At 38.7% G+C, this 23,312-nt stretch overlaps 1 protein-coding gene and 2 pseudogenes across 1 annotated transcript; all 3 read right to left on the bottom strand.

Annotated features, from left to right (window-relative positions):
- Positions 1-3,166: 3,166 nt before the first annotated feature.
- LOC106979021 (olfactory receptor 7G1-like) lies at positions 3,167-4,446 on the bottom strand. Its single transcript, XM_015076781.3, has one exon. The coding sequence runs from the start codon at positions 4,103-4,105 to the stop codon at positions 3,167-3,169; it is 939 nt and encodes a 312-aa protein (XP_014932267.3). The 5' UTR covers positions 4,106-4,446.
- Positions 4,447-13,927: 9,481 nt separating this feature from the next.
- LOC106979008 (olfactory receptor 7G1-like) lies at positions 13,928-15,328 on the bottom strand (annotated as a pseudogene).
- Positions 15,329-21,227: 5,899 nt separating this feature from the next.
- LOC106979017 (olfactory receptor 7G1-like) lies at positions 21,228-22,795 on the bottom strand (annotated as a pseudogene).
- Between the last annotated feature and the right edge of the window lie 517 nt (positions 22,796-23,312).

The raw sequence follows: 23,312 nt of genomic DNA, 5'->3' as shown, positions 1-23,312 counted from the left end.
TGTTGAGTTCAAAATGAAACGAAACAAAACAAAAACCTGAGCCTCAAAATACAGATTGGTAGTCGCCAGAGGTAGGGACGGGTGGGGAGTGGGGTAGGTGACATGGGCGCAGGTGGTCAAAAGGTACAAAACTCCAATTATACATCATGGGGATGTAATGCAATAAATCGTAGTGCATATTTTAAAGTTGCTAAGAGAGGAAATCTTAAAATTTTCATCACAAGAAAGAAATATTTGTAACTATTTATCATGACCACTACTAACTAATTGTGGTGATCATTTCAAAATATATATACAAATATTGAATCATTGTGTTGTACACCTGAAACTATTATAATGTTTTATGCCAATTATACCTCAATCAAAAAATTAAAGATGGAGGTGACTGGGTGGTTCCATCAGTTGAGTGTCCAACTCTTGATTTCAGCTCAGGTCATGACCCCAGGGCAGTGGGACCAAGCCCTGTGTTAGGCTCCACACTGAGCCTGGAGCCTGCTTAGGATTCTTTCTCTCCTCTGCCCCTCCCCAGCTCGCACTCTCTCTTTTTCTGTCAAAAAATAAAAATAAATTTAACAAAAAAAGAAAGAAAAACCATAAATATCCAGCCAGGGGGAAAAAAAAGTAAAATAAAATAAAATGGTTTAAAGCTGAAAAAAAAGAACTTCTGCAAAAAAGAAAAGCCATAAACAGATTTTTAAAAAAATTTTTTTAATGTTCACTTATTATTGAAAGAGAGAGAGCGTAAGCAGGGTAGGAGCAAAGGGTGAGGGAGGCACAGAATCTGAAGTAGGCTCCAGGCTCTGAGCTGTCAGCACAGAGCCCGACATGGGGCTCGAACTCACAAACCACAAGATCATGACCTGAGCTGCAATTGGACACCCAACCGACTGAGCCACCCAGGTGCCCCCATAAACAGATATTTAACAGAGAGTAAAAATAAATGGCTCATAAATATATGAAATAATATTCAACCTCATTGATAGGGGAAATGCCAAATAATAAAAGAATTTTATGCCTGCTAGATTATCAGTATAAATGAAAACATGCAGGTGATGATATGTATCACCAGGAAATTTTGGTGAGCTTGTTAAGTGATTCAATCACTTAGGAAAAGTCTTTAGAAATATCCAGGGGTGCCTGGGTGGTGCGGTTGGTTAAAAATCTGACTCTTGATTTCAGCTCAGGTCATGATCTCATGGTTCATGGGATCAAGCCCTGTGTTGGGCTCTGCACTGACCATATGGAGCCTGCTTGGGATTCTCTCTCTCTCCCTCTCTCTCTGCCCTTCCCCCCCAAAAAAAATAAACTTAAAAAAAAGAAATATCTAAAGGAGAAGAAGTATATTCATATACATAATAATCTATTCCAAATATAAAACATTCTTTTCTCCTCCATTAAATGTTTATGATAATATTCAGGGGCACCTGTGTGGTTTAATCAGTTAAACGTCTGACTTCAGCTCAAGTCAGGTCATGATCTCATGGTTTGTGAGTTCCAGCCTGTGTTGGGCTCTGTGCTGACAGGTCAGAGCCTGGAGCCTGCTTTGGATTCTGTGTCTCCCTTCCTTGGCCTCTCCCCTGCTCATGCTATGTCTCTCTGTCTCTGTCTCTCAAAAATAAACATTTAAAATTTAAAAAAAAGTTTATGATACTATTCAAACTGATTTGAAAAGCAATTTTCTTTATAGATGAAGACAATACCAACCAAAACATCTTTCAACCTCACAAGAATACCTATCTTGTCACAGACACTTAATAACAGAGATGAAAATAAATTACTGCTAAAATCACTTTGAAAACACAAAGATAGAAAAGGAATCAAGACACAAAATGCATACATTAAAATTTAACTTTTAACTTGTTCAAAAAGAAGAAAATTGACAAAATGGATAGGGATACATGTGGGTGATAATAACATTGAATCCCATTGCCCATTTTACAGGGCAAATATGATCAAATACTGACAACTTCATAGGATTCAACGTCATAGAAGAACATCAAACAAAACAATAAATACAAAATGTAATACAGTGCTTGTCACTGGGGAGAGAGAGGGTAATGTGGCTGGGACACCATCAAGTGGATTCTTTGTGGCACTATTTCTTCACCTGGGTAAGAGGTATATGTCTTTTACTAGGCTACTATTTTTTTTAATTATAGGTACATTTTATATACTATTTTGTATATATTTTAACAAGAAAACTTTAGGAAACATGCTCATATTCCAGATTCTAAATGCATTCTTCCATAGATCCCTTCAATCTGTTACAACCATCTGGACCACAAGGGGAGCCAGACCTAAGAGGAAGCCACCATGTGGAGAAATGAATGAAGACTTATTGTCCAGTTACTGCATGTTCCTACTTCTGAAGTCCTTACAACGAAACATCTCTTTTGTACAGCTTTATGGAGATATAATTAACAAAACTGGGTACATTTAAGGTGTACAAGGTGGTGACTTGATATATGTATACACTGAGTACTCATTACCACAAGACAGTTAATTAACATATCCTTCACCTCAAAAAACTTCATGTTTTGAGCATATTAGAATCAGGGGATCTTTTTCTTATTACAATCAAAGACTTCCTCACTAATAAAGTTTAATTATCCCCTATCATGTCAAACCACTAAGATAACCTAATAATGCCAATGTATATTTAATGGAACTGAGCATAGTGGAAGCTGATGTTGACCTCCACAGATACAGTTTCCAGTGACTGGACTGGGTGATCACTGAACTGGGGTAAAAATCTCCACATGTGGCCTCCAAGGAGTTCCAACACTGAAGTTCAATTCTCACAGTATGATTCTGGAATTGGGTAGAATCACCACATCCTCATTTAGATTCTTGCCCTGCCTTATCCACCTTATTCCACTTCTCTTCTGAAAACAAACCTCACAAAATCACTACCACAAGAACCCCTGACTCAGGTTCTTCTTTTGGGGAATCTAACTCAGAAACTGAGATTAGAGATTTGAAATCACTTGCCAAACACAACAGAGCTGGATAAAGTGCAAATTCATTCTCCTAATGCACATGGCCATTATGATACCTTGTATTTCTAGAAGAAGTTGATGATGCAAAATTCAGACATTCTGTCTCACCCTATATTTTGGTCGCTTTGACTCATTCCAGAAATCCCAGTCCAATGCCAATGACATGGTCACAGAGGAGAAGGTGTCCTACTTACGAGTTTTCTCAAGGCTCCCTTCATATCCCTGTTCCTCAGGCTGTAGATGAAAGGGTTCATCATTTGAGGGACAACAGTATACATCACTGAAAGCACCGCAGTGTTTCTGGAAGAGTTAGTAAAAGCAGAACTAATGTACACCCCCAAACCTGTCCCATAGAACAAAGACACAACTGACAGGTGAGACCCACACGTAGAAAACGCTTTATACTTTCTGCCCACGGATGGCATCCTCAAAACAGAGGACACTATCTGAGTGTAAGAGAAAATGATTCCACACACAGGGATACCACCGAATAGGCTAGTTGCAAAATATATCAGGATGTTATTGACGAGGGTGTCAGAACAGGCGAGCTTGATGACCTGAACAACTTCACAGAAGAAGAGAGGGATTTCGACATCTGTGCAGAAGGTCAGCTGCAACACCATCAGACTGTGCATCAGGGCATCCACAGTGCTAATGCACAAGGAGACTAGAATCAGCAGGCCACAGAAGTGGGAGTTCATGATGACTGTGTACCTCAGTGGGTGACAAATGGCCACATAGCGATCATAGGCCATTGCCGCAAGAAGAAAACTTTCCAAACCACCAAAAGCCAGGACAAAGTAGATCTGGGTGAGGCAGCCTGCATAAGTGATGCTCTCACTCTGTGCCTGGATGTTCACCAGCATCTTTGGGATCGTGGTTGTGCTTAAACAGATGTCAGTAAGGGACAGGTTGGAGAGGAAGAAGTACATGGGGGTGTGGAGGTGGGAGTCCGAGCTGACGGCCAGGATGATGAGCAGGTTTCCCAGGATGGTGACCAGGCATATGGACAGAAACAGAATAAAGAGAAAGGGCTTCAGTTCTGGATCCTCTGTCACTTGCATAAGAAGGAATTCGGAAACTGCTGTTTTGTTGCTGGGTCCCATGTTGTCGATGAATCTGATGGAGAAGGTGGAGTGACAACACAATCACATGTGTGTTTTCTAGACCAGCAGGAGGAGCATCACCAGTGACAGACACTGTCTTAGGATGGGACAGAGACTAACAGAGAGGATTAAGAAGAAGGTGCCGTCTGTATGCATGTGATTCTGTTCCTTTAACAAAACCTGAAGCTGATACACCAGAGTGTCATCCATTGTTAATTCCCACAAGGATTAAGAGGAGGCCAATTCAAATATTGCACTAAATATACCATTTTGATTATTTGAAACATTTGGTAATTTTATAAAGAGAAACAGACTGGGGTCACAGTTAAAGACTGTCTGGATCCCCAGAGACCTCAGAGGCAGGCAACTGAGATAACGTAATTTTGTCAAGAACCAGGAATGGGAAGATAAAGTGACCTTTACCAAACTTCCTGCCTCCCACCACCACCAATTGCAAATACTTTTATAACAGCCACCCTGTTAGAGAAAAAAGCATATTTCTACTCAGTACGAAAATGTTCCTGGCCGTAGTAAATATTCATATGATATCAGTAAATCGGCGGCCCTTGAGTATTGGTGCAAAGCACAAGGAAGATGACAGACAGGCAGGAAAACCATGGGTGGCTTTGATGCATGTGTTCTCCACAGCTTCCTCCAGATGAAACTATAGTAAAACACCTGCCCTCATTTCCAAACATTGATGAAGGGTCATTAGATTACCTGGTGGGTATTGTACTGGAATGATATGACATCTCCTCTGAATGTGCCATATGGAAGGTATACTCAGGAAGGGCAGAGGGACTGAGTGACCCTCAGGCTCCAGAGAAACAAGGATCATCTATGAGATAAGGCTCAGATGTGCTACTTCTTTTCTGAAGAACTGTTGAAGCAGGTGGCCCCAGGGTGATTGCAGTCTCTGTATCCCTAGAGATGCAATTTCCAAAGCTTCTCATTAGCCAAGTAATTTTGCTGTCACTGTGATCTAGGGCAGTACAAATCCTTCAAGACCAAGACTCCAGAGATAGGAATCCAGGATGACTGACTTTTTTTTTTTAATCTGAGGCTAGATATATACCATTCACTATACAATATATTAACATAAATGGGGAAAAAATCCTAAAATATATATCGAACCACAAAAGACCCCAAATAATCAAAGCAATCTTGAGCAAGAAAAGCAAAGCTGAAGCCATTACACTTCCTTATATCAAGCTATATTTCAAAGCTATAGTAATCAAAACAGTAGAATACTGGCATAAAAACAGACAGAGAGGCCAATGGAACAGAACAGAGAGCCCATAAATAAACTCACACATATGTAGTCAGCTAATCTTTGACAAGGGTTCCAAGAATATTCAATAGGGAAAGGGTAGTCTCTTCAAGAAATGGTGTTAAGAATACTGGATATCCAAATGCACAGGAATGAAATTGGATGCATATCTTAACCCTACCAAAAAAATTATGAATGTAATCATATGGTATTTGTCTTTCTGGGTCTGACTTATTTCACTTAGCATAATACCCTCTAGGTCCACCCATGTTGTCTCAAATGGCACAATCTCATATTTTTTATGGCTGCCTAATATTCCATTGTAAGTGTATATCACATCTTCCTTACCTTTTTTCCTCTATTTATGAGAGAAGGGAGTGGGAGATACAAGCATCCAGTTATGGAATGAATAAGTCATGGGAATAAAGGCACAGAATAAGGAATAGAGTCAATGTTATTTTGATAGCAAGGTATCAGGATAACTGGTGGCTACACTTGTGGTGAACATGACATGACTTATCAACTTGTTGAATCATTATGTTGTATGCCTGAAACTAACCTAGCATTGTGTGTCAACTATACTCCAATTTAAAAAAAGTAAACTAAAGAGATACATATTTTTTAAAAAATCAACTGGACGGGGCACCTGGGTGGCTCAGTAGGTTAAGCGTCCAACTTCGGCTCAGGTCATGATCTCTACCATTCATGAGTTCGAGCCCCGCGTCAGGCTCTGTGATGACAGCTTGGAGCCTGAAGCTTGCCTCAGATTCTGTGTCTCCCTCTCTTTCTACCCCTTGCCCACTCACACTCTGTCTGTCTGTCTGTCTCTCTCTCTTTCTCTCTCTCTCTCTCAAAAATAAACACTAAAAAATTTTTTTCATTAAAAAAAATAAACTTGAATGGACTATAAAGACTTAGAGGACCTAAAACTGTAAAACTTCTAGGATAAAACATAAGGATAAAGCCCCTTGGCATGGCCTTGGCAATGGGTTTGTGGGCACCAAAAGCACAAGCAACATAAGTAAAAATAAACAACTAGGACACATCATACTAAACAGCGTGCACAGCAAAAGGAAAGAAAGAACAAAATGAACAAACAACCCACAAAATCGGACAAATATTTGCAAATCATAAATTTGCTAAGGAGCTACTAACCAAACTAATAGCAAAAAACAGCAATCCCATTTAAAAGTGATCAAAAGACCTAAAAAGACATTTCTGCCCCAAAGACATACAAATGGCCAACAAGTATAAGAAAAGGTTCTCAAAATCACTCATCATTAGAGAAATGCAAATCAAAACTACAACGTGAAATCACCTTACACATGATAGGATAGCTACAGAAAGAAAGAAAGAAAGAAAGAAAGAAAGAAAGAAAGAAAGAAAGAAAGAAAGAAAGAAAGAAAGAAAGAAAGAAAGAAAGAAAGAGAAAGAAAGAGAAAGAAAGAAAGAAAGAAAGAAAGAAAGAAAGAAAGAAAGAAAGAAAGAAAAAGAAAGAAAGAACAAGGAAGGAAGGAAGGAAGGAAGGAAGGAAGGAAGGAAGGAAGGAAGGAAGGAAGGAAGGAAGGAAGGAAGAGCAAGGAAGGAAGGAAGGAAAGAAGGGAGGGAGGAAGGAAGGAGACTTTGGGGAAATGATGGATATGTTTATGGTCTTGATGGTGGTGATGGTTTCATGAGTGTACACTTATCCCAAACTCATTGAGTTGTATATGTTAGTATGTATAGCTTTTTTACATGTCAATCATCTCTAAAATAAAGCGCTTTTACAAATTAATTAGTCGATTATGTCATGGTTACACTATAAAAAACCCATCCATGCAAGTTCAATCCTCCTTCTTTTTTTCTTTAAGATTTTATTTTTAAGTAATCTCTACAACCCAACGTGGGGCTTGAACTCACAACCTCAAGAGTCACATCCTCTACCAACTGAGCCAGCCAGGCACTCCTCCTTTTTCTTTCTGATTGAGCCCCACTAAAGCTTGGGTCAGGCAGCTTTGGGCACAGCCCCCTGAATGTATTCAGAAGATATGCACCAGCATCAACTCTAGGACACTCCTATTTCCTGGATTAAGATGAGATATTTTTACAATATTGATGGTAGACTCTTCCAAACAGGGAAGACTTAACTGGCTCAGTCCTGGGTGCATCCATATATTGTCTATAATTCTTATGAGGCAATGATATAGAAAAATTCTCTAATGATGCTTTCAGGGTAAATAACTCATCAGGGGTTGCCTGGATGGCTCAATCGGTAGAGCATCCAACTCTTGATTTCTAGGTTGTGAGTTCCAGCCCCATACTGGGTGTGCAGATTACTTTTTAAAAAAGGTTCATCAGGGGTGCACGGGTGGCTCAGTCAGTGAAGCAACCGTCTCTTGGTTTCAGCTCAAGTCAGGATCTCAGGGCTTCGTGGGTTCAAGCCCCACATGGGGCTCTGTGCTGACAGTGCAGAGCTTGCTTTGGATTCTCTCTCTCCCTCTTTCCCTTCCCCTCCCCCACTCAGACTGTCTCTCTCAAAATAAATAAACTGAAAAAACCTTTTTTAATATTTTTATTTATTTTTAAGAGAGACAGACAGAAAGAGTGGGGGAGGGGCAGACAGAAGGGGAGACACAGAATCCGAAGCAGGCTCCAGGCTCTGAGCTGTCAGCACAGAGCCGGACATGGGGCTTGAACTCGTGAACCACTGTAGTTTATAGGATTTATCCTGGTCCATCTCCTGTGTCAGAATCCTCATAGACAGGCACCAGTGTCAAGACCAATGGTCATTCCTACAAAGGGATATAAAAAAAAAAAGACATGGAAGGAAAAACATATGCTGACCATCCACTTCAATTCTGTGTCCGAAATTAAGACACATTTTAGAGAATTCTAGAACTTTCCACAAAATTGTGCCAGGGAAATTTTCTCCTGAGGATGGAAAAAAGCCCCTAGGGTTCAGAGTAGAAAATGAGCAGATCTATTAGGTATTGTTGCAAAAGAACATATTTATGTCAGATGATGAATAATTAGTCACTTCACAGGTGAATATGATCAGGGCATCTTCAGCATATTCCCATCCACAGCCCTGAAGGACTAGTAGACAAACACCTCTCCCTAGGTGAAAACCGTAGACTAGGGAACTTCAGAGTACCTAGCTGCCAGGCCTAAGGAATGGCATTCAGCATTGCTTTCCCTTTGATACTAAAGGAGATCATTGGAATCCCTGTTTTCAGGGAGAATGAAAACACAGAATGAACTAGACTGTTGTGCAAAAGTGATGGTCCCTGAGTAAAGGCTCACGTGTGCCACCTAGTGACCTGAGCAGAGTGGCCACAGGCAGACAATTTGCAGTCTCTGTGGCCCTTCAGGGTTCAATATCCAAAGTTCCTCCTTAATCAAATTCTTTTGCTATTCTGATCCTAGGGTAGCAAAAATCCTTAAGGAACAAGGCTCAGAGAAGGAACAACTTACAACTGACTAATTCCCTCATCCCGGGAGGCCAAATGTTTGTGATTCTTGTCTGTCCACCTATTTCTTTTCACATCCATTTCAAGATTCTTTTATACATGGATGCAGTTCCCTTCTGTAATTGGATTCTAGCCTTGTTTTCTAAGGTACATTCAAAGGCACCCTTTATGGCAACAATCTAAGAGGGACAGACAGGACATTTAAACTCAAAAATATGGTTTATTATATGGAGATGAATAGATAAGATGGATGGATGGATGGATGGATGGATGGATGGATAGATAGATAACCTATAAAATGCAAGAGATAATATGCATGATAATACAGCATATATACCCTAAAAAGCAAATTCTAAAGACTAACTACATGTATGGCTCATTGTAGTCTGTTTCTACATGTTATATTCAGTAGTTTCTAATGTATTCCCTATAATCAAAATGAACTATGCATGGAAAAGTAACCTCAGCAAAATGGCAGATTAGGCAGCCCAAAGGTCTTGTCCTCTCACAGAAACACTGGAAAAAAAAAATAAGCAGAATTGGCACAACTTTGACAAAGCTCTTGAAAATAGTCAAAATTTATAGCAACCAGGTCACCTGCATAGCCCAGTCAGTTAAATGTCCAACTCTTGATTTTGGCTCAGGTCATGATCTGACAGTCATGAGATGAAGCCCCATACTGGACTCTGTGTTGGACATGATGCCTGCTTAAGATTCTCTCTCCCTCTCTCTGTCCATTCTCTGCTAGGACTCTCTCTAAAAAAAAAAAAAAAAAAAAAAAAAAAAAAAAAAAAAAAAAAAATTATGGCAACCAAGTGAGTGCTCAATGAAGAAAAAAGCAATTTCTAACTGGGAGAAAAGTGTTGCGTCATTTTTACCTGTCCTTGCCCCTCCCCTTCCCCAGCATGACAAGAGTCAGTTCAGAAAAGGCCCCAGCCTGTGTTCTCAGTACGAGACCTGGGTCCAGGTATTGTGAAGAGGCAGAGTAGACCTTTTTCAAATCATTCGGTATGTCTGTTGTAACTGGTCTGGGAGCTACCTGAAGGACTGACACAAGGAATGACCTCAGGCTGCAAAAATAGTAGGCATGGTTCAAAAACACCACCAAACATATTGAGGAGGGCACCTTTTGGAATGAGCACTGGGTGTTGTATGGAAACCAATTTGACAATAAATTTCATATATTGAAAAATAAATAAATAAAATAAAATTCTTTGAGCTTAAAAAAACAAAAACAAAAACAAAAACACAAAAAACACCACCAAACTAGCAGCCTGTACACACCTATGGTAAAAAATTTAAGTCAAAACATAATGTAGTTCTGCTAAGCCCAAGAGCAAAACAGGAGAATTTTTCTTTAGGAAACTAGAATGTTTAAAAGCAACAAAGTAGGGGCACCTGGATGGCTCAGTTGGATAAGTGTCTGACTCTTGATTTCAGCTCAGGTCATGATCTCATGGTTCGTGAGTTCAAACCCTGTGTCAGGCTCTGTGCTGACAGTGTAGGGCCTGCTTAGGCCCTCTCTCTCTGCCCCAACCCTGCTTGCACTCTCTCTGTCTCTCTCAAAAATAAATAAACATTTTTTTAATGCAAACAAGTATATGGAAGAATTTAGAAAGCCACATGCATGCCATGGCAAGACATATACTCTGAAAGAGAAAAAGATCCTAAACTTTCACATTGACCTCTACATTCAGTGCAAACCTGGTTAAGTGTTGAAAGAGTACTGCAGCACAGATCCAATCTACAAAGACCGAGAGAGCTGTTTGTTTGTATCACTCCTGGCATTTAAGGCAATCTGTCAAAGCACTAGCTGAACAAAAGAAGGAATATAGATTTCAATGACCACATACAGTAAGAATTACACTCTTTGCGGGCCACCTGGTTAGCTCAATCGATTAAGCATCCATCTTCGGCTTAGGTCATGATCTCGTGGTTCACAAGTTCCAGCCCCACATCAGTGTAGTGTGCTGACAGCTTGGAGGCTGGAGCTTGCTTCAGATTGTGTTTCCCACTCTCTCGGCCCCTCCCCCACTCATGTGCACTCTCTCTCTCTCTCTGTCTCTGTCTCTCTGTCAAAAATAAATAAACTAAAAAAAAATATTTAGGGGCGCCTGGGTAGCTCAGTCCATTAAGCATCTATCTTCAGCTCAGGTCATGATCTCACCATTCCTGAGTTCAAGCCCCACACCAGGCTCAGGCTCTGTACTGATAGCTCAGAGCCTGGAGCCTGTTTCAGATTCTGTGTCTCCCTCTTTTTCTCTGCCCCTCCCCGTCTTGTGCGCGTGCACTCTCTCTCTCTCTTTCTCTCTCTCTCTCCTCTCTCAAAAAGGAACATTAAATTTTTTTAATCTTTTAATTAAAAAAAATAATTAAAGTCTTTGCAAATACACTCTGGGAAAGTCCCTATAAAGACTACTGCCACTTTCAACAATTTTTTAAAGAGCAAATAGTAGGATTTCCTCATTTTTATGGCTGAGTAATATTCCAGTGTGTGTGTGTGTGTGTGTGTGTGTGTGTCATATACATGTATCTTATAACTTCTTAATCCATTCATCCATTAATGGACACACATGGATGGACCTTGAAGGTATTAAGCTAAATGAAATAAGTCAGACAGAGAAAGCCAAATACGGTATGATCTCGCTTATATGTAGAATCTAAAAAATTAAACAAAACACCAAACTGATTGAAAAAGAAATCATATTTGTGGTCACCAGAGGTGAGAGGCGGGGGTGGAGGAAAATTGGAGCAAGGCAGTCAAAAACTACAAACTTCTGGTTATAAGATAAATAGGTGTGAAAAATGTAATGCACAACATGATGACTATAGTTAACACTGCTATATGATATATAGGAAAGTTGTTAAGAGAGTAGATCCTTAGAAGTATCATCCCAAGGAGAAAATATTTTTCTTTCCTTTTTATTATGTCTGTATAAGATGATGGATGTTAACTAAACCTACTGTGCTAATCATTTCACAATATACATAAAGCACTCCATCCTGCTGTATACCTTAAACTTATACAGTGATGTATGTCAATTATTTCTCAATAAAACTGTGAAAAAGAGGAGATTCGGATAGCCAGAGCTATTATTATACTGTTGACTCTGAAAAGCAGAAAGAAAAAAGAATGAAGAAAAGTGAGCAGATCCTAAGGGACCTATAGGACATCATCAAGTGAAAAAACATATGCATTATGGGAGTCCCAGAAAGAGAAGAGAAAGTGAAAAGACTATTTGAAGATAAAATGAATAAAAACTTCCCAAACATGATGAAATAAATGAACCCACAAATCTAGGAGACCCAGTGAGCTCCGAGGAGGATCATTCAAAGATACTAACACCAAGACTCATTATCATCAAACTGACAAAGCCAAAGGGAAAAAGAGAATCTTGAAAGGAGCTCATCACGTACAAGAACTTACGAGAAAATCAACTCTGCACATACAATAGAGCCTCAGTAAGATGAACAGCCAATTTATCATCAGAACCATGGAGGCCAGATGGCATTGGGATGATGTATTTAAAGTGCTGAAAAAAACTGTCAACCAACAACTTCATATCTAACAAAATTTTTCTTCCAAAAATGAGAAGTAAAACATTCCCAGAATAATGAAGCTGAAAGAGTTCATTACCCCTAAGCCTGCTCTATGAAAATATCTAACAGATTCTTTCAGGTTAAAATGAAAAGACACTACACAGTAATTCAATGCTGTATGAAAAAAATAAAGATTTCTGATAAAGATAAATGCATGGACAAATAAAAAACAGTACTGTATTTTTGGTTAATAATTCCAGTTTTTATTTCCCATTGGTTGTAAAAAAAAATGTAAAACATTTTAAATCTATACTATTGGCAACAATGGATAAATATTTAATTTGTGACACAAAGAAGAAAGGACCAAGCGATATAAGAGCAGAGGTTTTGAGCAGAGGTTTTGCATGCTATTGAAATAAAACTGGCATGAATTCAAACTATATTTTTATAAATTTAGCATATAAAATGTAATGCCCATAATAACCAAAAGACAATTATTTGAATATATTCCAAAAAGACAACGAGAATGGATCCCAAAATATTTCTACAATAAATCAACAAGGAAGAAAGGAGGGCAATCATGGAAGAAATAGAGAACATAAAAAGGTATCAGACATAAATAAAATAAAATTTTTCAAGGAAAAATTAAGTATCTCCTTATCAATAAGTATGTTAAAAGTAAGTAATTAAACTCTCCAATCAAAAGGTAGAGATTGGAAGAAAGATAAAGGAAACAAGATGTGAATGGGGCATCTGGGTAGCTCAGGTGGTTAGCATTAGACTCTTGGTTTCTGCTCAGGTCATGATCTCATGCTTTATGAGTTCCAGCCCCACGTCGAGCTCTGAACTGACAGTACAGAGCCTCTTTGGGATTCTCTCTCTTCCCCTCTCTCTGGCCCTTCCCCGATTCTTTCTGTCTCTCTCTCAAAATAAAGAAATAAACATAAAAATTTTAAAAAAAAGGAAACATGATGTGAATATAGGTTGTTTATAACACTCACTATGGATCCACAAACAGTAATAGGTTTTAAATGAGAAAATAGAAAAATAGACTCCAGCCAATTCGTTGCCAAAAAAGAACTAATATCAGAGAAGAAAAATAGACTTTAAGTCAAAAATATTAAAATTAACAAAGAAAATAAGATGGAAAATAAATAGATACACAGAGACAGGGATTAAAAGGTCTATAATCAAGATGATATAACAATTATAAACATACATACACTAAACAACAGGGCCTCAAAATACATGAATCAAACATGACAGATGTGAGGTAAGAAATACACATTTCCACAATAATACTTAGAGACTTCAATACATCACTTTCCACAAAGGTTAGTGCCCTTGGATAGATCAACGAGAGAACTTGAAAAACAGTATAAACAAACAAAACCAATATATGTAAACATTCCATCCAACCACAGTACAAGACCCATTCTTCTCCAGGATAGATCATATCAAGGCCACAAAGCAAGTTTCAATAAATTTAAAATATTGAAATCGTACAGTGTCTTTTCTGACCATCACAGTGTGAAGCTAGAAATATGTAAGAAGGACAAATGGCAACTAACAAGTATATGGAAATTAAACAACACACTCCTGAAAAAACAATGGTATCTTACCCATGAGTTGTCTCAAGGTTCCCTTCATATCCCTGTTCCTCAGGCTGTAGATGAAAGGGTTCATCATTTGAGGGACAACAGTGTACATCATTGAAAGCACTGCAGTGTTTCTGGAAGAGTTAGTAAAAGCAGAACTAATGTACACCCCCAAACCTGTCCCATAGAACAAAGACACAACTGACAGGTGAGACCCACACGTAGAAAACGCTTTATACTTTCTGCCCACGGATGGCATCCTCAAAACAGAGGACACTATCTGAGTGTAAGAGAAAATGATTCCACACACAGGGATACCACCAAACAGGCTAGCTGCAAAATATATCAGGATGTTATTGACGAGGGTGTCAGAACAGGCGAGCTTGATGACCTGAACAACTTCACAGAAGAAGAGAGGGATTTTGACGTCTGTGCAGAAGGTCAGCTGCAACACCATCAGACTGTGCATCAGGGCATCCACAGTGCTAATGCACAAGGAGACTAGAATCAGCAGGCCACAGAAGCGGGAATTCATGGTGACTGTGTACCTCAGTGGGTGACAAATGGCCACATAGCGATCATAGGCCATTGCCGCAAGAAGAAAACTTTCCAAACTAGCAAAAACTAGAACAAAATAGATCTGGGTGAGGCAGCCTGCATAAGTGATGCTCTCACTCTGTGCCTGGATGTTCACCAGCATCTTTGGGATCGTGGTTGTGCTTAAACAGATGTCAGTAAAGGACAGGTTGGAGAGGAAGAAGTACATGGGCGTGTGGAGGTGGGAGTCCGAGCTGACGGCCAGGATGATGAGCAGGTTTCCCAGGATGGTGACCAGGTATATGGACAGAAACAGAATAAAGAGAAAGGGCTTCAGTTCTGGATCCTCTGTCACTTACATAAGAAGGAATTCGGAAACTGCTGTTTTGTTGCTGGGTCCCATGTTGTCGATGAATCTGATGGAGAAGGTGGAGTGACAACACAATCACATGTGTGTTTTCTAGACCAGCAGGAGGAGCATCACCAGTGACAGACACTGTCTTAGGATGGGACAGAGACTAACAGAGAGGATTAAGAAGAAGGTGCCGTCTGTATGCATGTGATTCTGTTCCTTTAACAAAACCTGAAGCTGATACACCAGAGTGTCATCCATTGTTAATTCTCACAAGGATCAAGAGGAGGCCAATTCAAATATTGCACTAAATATACCATTTTGATTATTTGAAACATCTGGTAATTTTATGAAGAGAAACAGACTGGGGAGGCAGCTGAAGATTCTGTCTGGATCCCCAGAGACCTCGGAGGCAGGCAACTCAGATAATATACAATTATGTCGAGAACCAGGAATAGGAAGATTAGGTAAACTTTACCAAATTTCCTGTCCTCTCACTGCCACAAAATTGTAAGTAAATGCCACAGACTTGTTTAACAGTCATCCTGTTTTGTTTTGTTTTTTTTAAAAAGCAGATTTCTACTTAGGAAGAAATGGTCCTGGCCATACTAGAGAGTGGATACAACATTAATTGATGGAGACACCTGAGTATTGGTGCAAAGTACAAGGAAACATATGAAGAATATCATAGGCAGAAGGACCTTGGATAAGTTGGTTCTAATCATCTAATACATGTACTCTCTTCATGGCTTCCCTTGGATGAACCTGTAGTGAAACATCTGCCTTCATTTCCAAACATTGATGTAGGTTACCTGGCTGGTATCACAGTGTAATAATGATTGACATTACCCTCGAATGCACCATCTGGGAGATTTGTACTCAGAAAGGGCAGAGGGACTGAATGAGACCTAAGCTCCTGAGCAAGATGCATCATCTATGGGAGGAGGTTCAGATATGCCACTACTTTTCATAGGAAGGATTGCTGAAATAAGTGGTCACATGCACAGTGCAGTCTCTGTATCCCTAGAGATTCAACTTCCAAAGCTCCTCATTAGTCAAACAATTTTATTGTCACTGAGATCCCAGGGCAGTGCAAATCCTTCAAGACCAAAACTCTGGAAAGAAGGACTTCCCTGACCCTGTGTGTCCAGGTGCACACCATGTAATTTTCCTCACCTATGTCTGCTCATCTCCATTTCAAATGCTTGGTAAATGACACACCATCCTTCTCTAATTGGATAAGAGTCTTCTTGTCTTAGTTGTGGACAAAGACATTGCTCTCTAATCAATGACATCAAGAATTTTGGTACCTATTTGGGATGTAAGAATACAGTGTGCAAGTTCATATATCTATTATATATATTTTAATATATCTTAAATATTATATATTTTATGCTATATTATATGTATATATTTAAATAAGATTTTTAGATTTAAATTCAAGTTATTTAACATACAGTGTTACGATGGCTTCAGGAGTAGAACCCAGTGATTCATCTCGTACATAAGACACCCAGTGCTCATCCCAACAAGTGCCCTCCTTACTGCCCATCACCCATTTAACCCATCCCCCCACCCAACTCTTCTCCAGAAACCCTCAGTTTGTTCTCTGTATTTAAGAGTCTCTTACGGTTTTTCTCCCTCTGTGTTTTTATCTTATTTTTCCTTCCCTTCTCGTATGTTTATCTGTTGTGTTTCTCAAACTCCATATATGAGTGAAATCATATGATATATGTCTTTCTCTGACGGACTTATTTCACTTAGTGTAGTACCCTCTAGTTCCAACCATGTTGTTTCAAATGGCAAGATTTCATTCTTTTTCATCATTGAGTAGTATTCCATTGTGTATATATACCACATCTTCTTTATCTACTTCCCAAGTATGTTAACTAACTTTAATATAAATTTTAAAAAAAATAAAAATAAAACAAATATAGCAACAAAAAAAGGAATGCAGTTCTGAAACATGCTAAAACATGGACAAACCTTGAACACATCATGCTAAGTGAAATAAGCCAGATGCAAAAGTACATGTATTTTATGATGTGTCTTATATGAAATATCTAGAGTAGGAGAAATCATAAGAGACAGAAAGTAGACTAGAGGTTGTCAAGGGCTGGTTGTGTGACATTAGAATGAGTTATTGCTAAATGGCTACAGATTTTCTGTTTGATTCTGAAAAGCTGTGAAAATAGACGCAATGGTTGCCCAATATTGTGAATGTAATTTTGCCATTAAATTGCATACTTAAAAATCATGAAAGTTGTGTATGGTGTACAAAGTGGTCCAGTTTCATTCTTTTGCATGTGGCTGCCCAGTTTTCCCAAGACCATTTGTTGAAGAGACTCTTTTTTTCCCATTTTTTTTTTTAGTTTTTATTTAAATTTCAGTTAGTTAACTTATAGTACTATATTAGATTCAGGTTCACAATACAGTGATTCAATAATTCCATGTATCACCTGGTGCTCATCATGGTCCTCATCACCTGTTTAACCCAGCCCCACCCACCCACCACCTCTCAGGTAACTACCAGTTTCCTCTCTATAGTTAAGAGTCTGTTTCTTCAAAACAGATGAACAAAGGGGAAGGGAAGCAAAAATAAGATAAAAACAGGGAGACAAACCATAAAAGACTCTAAAATACAGAGAACAAATTGAAGGTTTGTTCTTTGTAAATGGGCAATGGGCATTAAGGAGGGCACTTGCTGGGATGAGCACTGGGTGTTATATGTAAGTGACGAATCATTAAATTCTATTCCTGAAATCATTATTACACTATATGTTAACTAACTGGGATTTAAATTTTTAAAAGAAGAAAAGTAAAACAGAATAAATGAGTTTGTTTTTCGTTTGGCCTCTCTCCTTTTTCCCTTTGCTCATTTGTTTTATTTTTTTTTAATGTTTTTATTTTTGAGACAGAGAGAGACAGAGCACAAGTGGGGGGAGGGTCAGAGAGAGAGGGAGACACAGAACCCGAAGCAGGCTCCAGACTCCGAACTGACAGCACAGAGCCTGATGTGGGGCTCGAACTCACAGACTGCGAGATCATGACCTGAGCTCAAGTCAGACACTCAACCGACTGAGCCACCCAGGTGCCCCATCATTTGTTTTATTTCTTAAACCATATGAGTGAAATTATATGGTATTTTTCTCTGACTGACTTATTTCCCTTAGTATAATGTTCTCTAGCTCCATCCCTATTGTTGCAAATGGCAATGCTTCATTCCTTTTTATGACTGAGTAATATTTCATTGTATTCTTTATCCACTCATCAATCAATGCACGCTTGGGCTGTTTCCATAATTTGGCTATTGTAGATAATGCTGCTATAAACATTGGGGTGCATGAATCCCTTTGGTTTAGTATTTTTTGTATTTTTTGTTAGTAGTACAATTGCTGAATTATATGGTAGTTCTATTTTTAACTTTTTGAGAACCTCCACACTGTTCTCCACAGTAGCTGCAAAAGTTTGCATTCCCACCAACAGTGCAAGAGCGTTCCTCTTTCGCCACATCCTCACCAACACCTGTTTCTTGTGCTGCTGATTTTAGCTCTTGTGACAGGTGTGAGGTGACATCTCATTGTTGTTTTGACTTGTATTTCCCTGAAGGTCAGTGATATTGAGCATCTTTTCATGTGTCTATTGGCCATCTGGATGTCTTCTTTGGAAAAATGTCTATTCATGTCTTCCGCTCATTTTTGTTTGGATTATTTAGTTCTTGGGTGTTGAGTTTTATAAGTTCTTTATATATTTTGGATACTAACCTTTTATCAGATGTGTCATTTGCAAATCTCTTCTCCCATTCCATAGGATGCCTTTTAGTTCTGTTGTTTTCTCTGCTATGAAGAACCTTTTTTATTTTGATGAAGTCTCAATAGTTTGTTTGTGCTTTTGTCTCCCATGCCTCAGGAGACATACCTAGAAAGAAGTTGCTACAGCCATTGTCAAAGACGTTACTGCCTGTGTTTTCCTCCAGGACTTTTATGGGTTTAGGTCTCACATTTAGTTCTTCAATCCAGTTTGAGTTTATTTTTGTGTGTGATGGAAGTCCTAACCACAGCAATCAGAAACAAAAAGAAATAAAAGGTATCCAAGTCAGCAAGGAGGAAATAACTTTCACTATCTGCAGATGACACCATACTCTAAATAGAAAACCCAAAAGACTCCAACAAAAAAGTGCTAGAACTTATAAACAAATTCAGTAAAGCACACAAAAACAATGTATAGAAATCAGTTGCATTTATATGAAGCAATAATGAAGCAGCATAAAAAGAAAATAAGGATCCTATTTACAATTTTGTTTTGCACTAAAAACAAGATACCTAGGAATAAACCTAGCCAAAATGGTGAAAGACCTAGACTTTTATAACTATAATATACTGATGAAAGAAATTGAAGACACAAAGAAATGGAAAGACATTCCATGCTCATGGATTAGAACAAATATTGTTAAAATGTCTATACTACCCAAAGCAATCTATTCATTTAATGCAATCCTTATCAATATATCAACAGCATTTTTTCACAGAAGTAGAACAAACAATCCTAAAATTTGTATGGAACCATAAAAGATCCCATATAGCCAAAGGAATTCTGAAAATAAGTTAAAAACAGAGAGGGAGGCAAATCATAAGAGACTCTTAAATACAGCGAACAAACTGAAGGTTATTGTAGGAGTGGTGGGTAGGGCAATGGATTAGATGGGTGACTGGCATTAAGGAGGGCACTTGTGGGATGAGCACTGAATGTTATATGTGAGTGATGAATCACTAAACTCTACTCCTGAAACCAATATGACACTATATTTTAACTAACTTTGATTTAATTAAAATTTTTTTTTATTTTATTTTTTATTTTTTAAAATTTACATCCAAATTAGTTAGCATAGAGTGAAAGAATGATTTCAGGAGTAGATTCCTTAATGCCTCTTACCCATTTAGCCCATCCCTCCTCCCACAACCTCTCCGGTAACCCTCAGTTTGTTCTCCATATTTATGAGTCTCTTCTGTTTTGTCCCCCTCCATTTTTATATTATTTTTGTTTCCCTTCCCTTATGTTCACCTGTTTTGTCTCTTAAAGTCCTCATATGAGTGAAGTCATATGATTTTTGTCTTTCTCTGACTAATTTCGCTTACCATAATACCCTCCAGTACCATCCATGTAGTTGCAAATGGCAAGATTTCATTCTTTTTGATTGTAAAATGAAAAACAAGAAAGAAAAGCAACACCAGTGGCATCACATTTCCAAACTTCAAGTTACATTACAAAGCTGTAGTAATCAAAACAGTACAGTACTAGCACAAAAACAGATACAAAGATCAATGGAAAAGGATAGAAAACCCAGAAATGAATCCACAACAATATGGTGAATTAATCTTTCACAAAGCAGGAAAGAATATCCAATGGAAAAAACAAATGGTGTTGGGAAAACTGGATGGCAACGTGCAAAAAAATGACACTAGACCACTTCCTTATACCATAAACAAAAATAAATTCAAAATTATTAAAGACCTGAATATGAGACCTGAAACCATAAAAATTCTAGAGGAAAACACAGGCAGCAACCTCTTTGACACTGGCTGTAGCAACTTCTTTCTAGATATGTCTCCTTGGACAAGGGAAACAGAAGCAAAAATAAACTATTGGGACTTCGTCAAAATAAAAAGCTTCTGCACAGTGAAGGAAACAATCAATTAAACTAAAAGGGAACCTATGGAATGGGGGAAGATATTTACAAAGGACATATCTGATAAAGAGATAGTATGCAAAATATGTAAAGAATTTATAAAACTCCACCCCCCCAAAATAATCCAATTTAAAAATATGCTAGGTGAAATAAGTCAGAGAAAGACAAATATCATGATTTCACTTGTATGTGGAATTTAAGAAACATAACAGATGAACATAGGGGAAAGGAAAGAAAACTAAGATAAAAACAGAGAGGGAGACAAACCATAAGAGAAGTTAAATACAGAGAACAAACTGAAGGTTGCTGAAGGGGAGCTGGGTGGGAGGATGAGCTAAATGGGTGATGGGCATTAAGGAGGGCACCTGTTAGGATGAGTCCTGGGTGACACATGTAAGTGATGAATCACTAGGTTCTACTCCTAAAACCAATACTATGCTGTATGTTAACTTGAATTTAAATAAATTTAAAAAAATTTTTAATGTGCAGAAGACATGAATAGACATTTTTCCAAAGAAGTAATCCAGATGGCTAACAGACATATGAAAAATTTCTTAATATCATTCATCATCAGGGAAATACAAATATCTTTATTATTTTGGCATTTTACAATCAGCATTACTTTGTCTTAGTAGAAACAATGGCTTCCTCACTGATCAGGATCAAAGGTATAACCAAAATCTCGAACCACTGAGATAATCACATAATAACAGTTTTGTAGACAATAAAACTGAGTATAGTGAATGTTGATGTTACCCTGCACTGACACAGTTTACCAGTGAAAGGTATTAGGAATTACTGGAGTATGAAAGAACAGCTCCTCCCATGTCTCACGATTGGTTTGTCTCTGGAGTATAATCCACATGGCCCTAACCATGAGATTAGGCAGAATCAAATCTCTGCTATAAAACACAAGCTTGCTTGATCCTTTTCCTGACCTATCCAGCTTCTCCCACTTCTCTTTTAACATTTCAGTATAACCCTTGCCTTGGGACAGCTTGTGAGGAATCTACCAAAAACACCAAGCTTAGGAATGAAAACTTATTTTTGAAATACAAGAGAGCTATACAAAGAACAAATCAAATTTCAACCCAAAATTACAATCAAGTTGCCCATGATGTTACCTAGTCAATTTAGAAGAAGTTGGTGATGCAAGAATCAGGCATTCTGGCTCACCCAATATTTCTGTCACTTTGATTCATTCTAGAAACCCCAGTCCACACAGATAACACAGTCACAGAAGAGAAGTTCTACTTATCAGTTTCCTCAAGGCTCCCTTCATGTCCCTATTCCTCAGGCTGTAGATGAAAGGGTTCATCATTTGAGGGACAACAGTGTACATCATTGAAAGCACTGCAGTGTTTCTGGAAGAGTTAGTAAAAGCAGAACTAATGTACACCCCCAAACCTGTCCCATAGAACAAAGACACAACTGACAGGTGAGACCCACACGTAGAAAACGCTTTATACTTTCTGCCCACGGATGGCATCCTCAAAACAGAGGACACTATCTGAGTGTAAGAGAAAATGATTCCACATAAAGGAATACCACCAAATACGCTAGTTGCAAAATATATCAGGATGTTATTGATGAGGGTGTCAGAACAGGCGAGCTTGATCACCTGAACAACCTCACAGAAGAAGAGAGGGATTTCGACGTCTGTGCAGAAGGTCAGCTGCAACACCATCAGACTGTGCACCAGGGCATCCACAATGATAATGAACAGGGGGAGTAGAATCAGCAGACTACAGAGGCAGGGCTTCATGATGACTGTGTACCTTAGTGGATGACAAACGGCCACATAGCGGTCATAGGCCATTACTGCAAGGAGACTACTTTCTAAACTTGCAAAAACTAGAACAAAGTAGATCTGGGTGAGGCAGCCTGCATAAGTGATGCTCTGACTCTGTGCCTGGATGCTCACCAGCATCTTTGGGATCGTGGTTGTGCTTAAACAGATGTCAGTAAGGGACAGGTTGGAGAGGAAGAAGTACATGGGGGTGTGGAGGTGGGAGTCCGAGCTGACGGCCAGGATGATGAGCAGGTTTCCCAGGATGGTGACCAGGTACATGGACAGGAACAGGCTGAAGATGAGGGACTGCAGTTCTGGATTCTCTGTCACTTTCATGAGAAGGAAATCTGAAACATGTGTGTCATTTCTAGATTCCATATTGGTGATCAATCTGGTGGAAAAGAGATTTAATCAAATGTGTGTTTCCGAGACTGGCAGGAGGAGCATCACTGGAGGCAAAAACCATCTCGGGATGGGATGGAGACTTATAGAGAGGAGTAAGATACGGGTGCCTGCTGTGTGTGTATTATTCTGTTTCTTTAAAAATGAAAAAGACTGAAGCTGGTATAGTAGAGCATCAACAATTGTTAAATCTGGAAAGGGTGACTAGGTAGTCATTTTTTACAACTACATTGTTTATGATGTTCTGTTTATTAAAACATTTGGTGATGTTATAAAAAGAAACAAACTGGTGAGGCAGCTTAAGAGTCTGTCTGGATCCCCAGAGATGTCATAGGCAGGCAACTGAGATAATACATACATATGTCAAGGTGAACTTTTCCAAACTTCCTGCCCTCTTACCACTTCTAAACTGCAAGTAAATGTCAGAAAATTTTATAACAGTCATCATGTTTTTTGAAAGACAGATTTCTGTTCAGGAAGAAATGGTCCTGGCCACACTCGAGAGTGAATATGATATTAGTAAATGGAGCATTAATAAAAAGCATGAGGAAACACGTGAAGAAGACAACGGACAAAGGGGA

This window comes from Acinonyx jubatus, chromosome A2 (genome assembly GCF_027475565.1).
Source record: "Acinonyx jubatus isolate Ajub_Pintada_27869175 chromosome A2, VMU_Ajub_asm_v1.0, whole genome shotgun sequence".
Lineage (NCBI taxonomy): Eukaryota > Metazoa > Chordata > Mammalia > Carnivora > Felidae > Acinonyx > Acinonyx jubatus.
The sequence above is the reverse complement of the archived record's forward strand: the minus strand, read 5'-3'. Positions and strand labels throughout refer to the sequence as shown.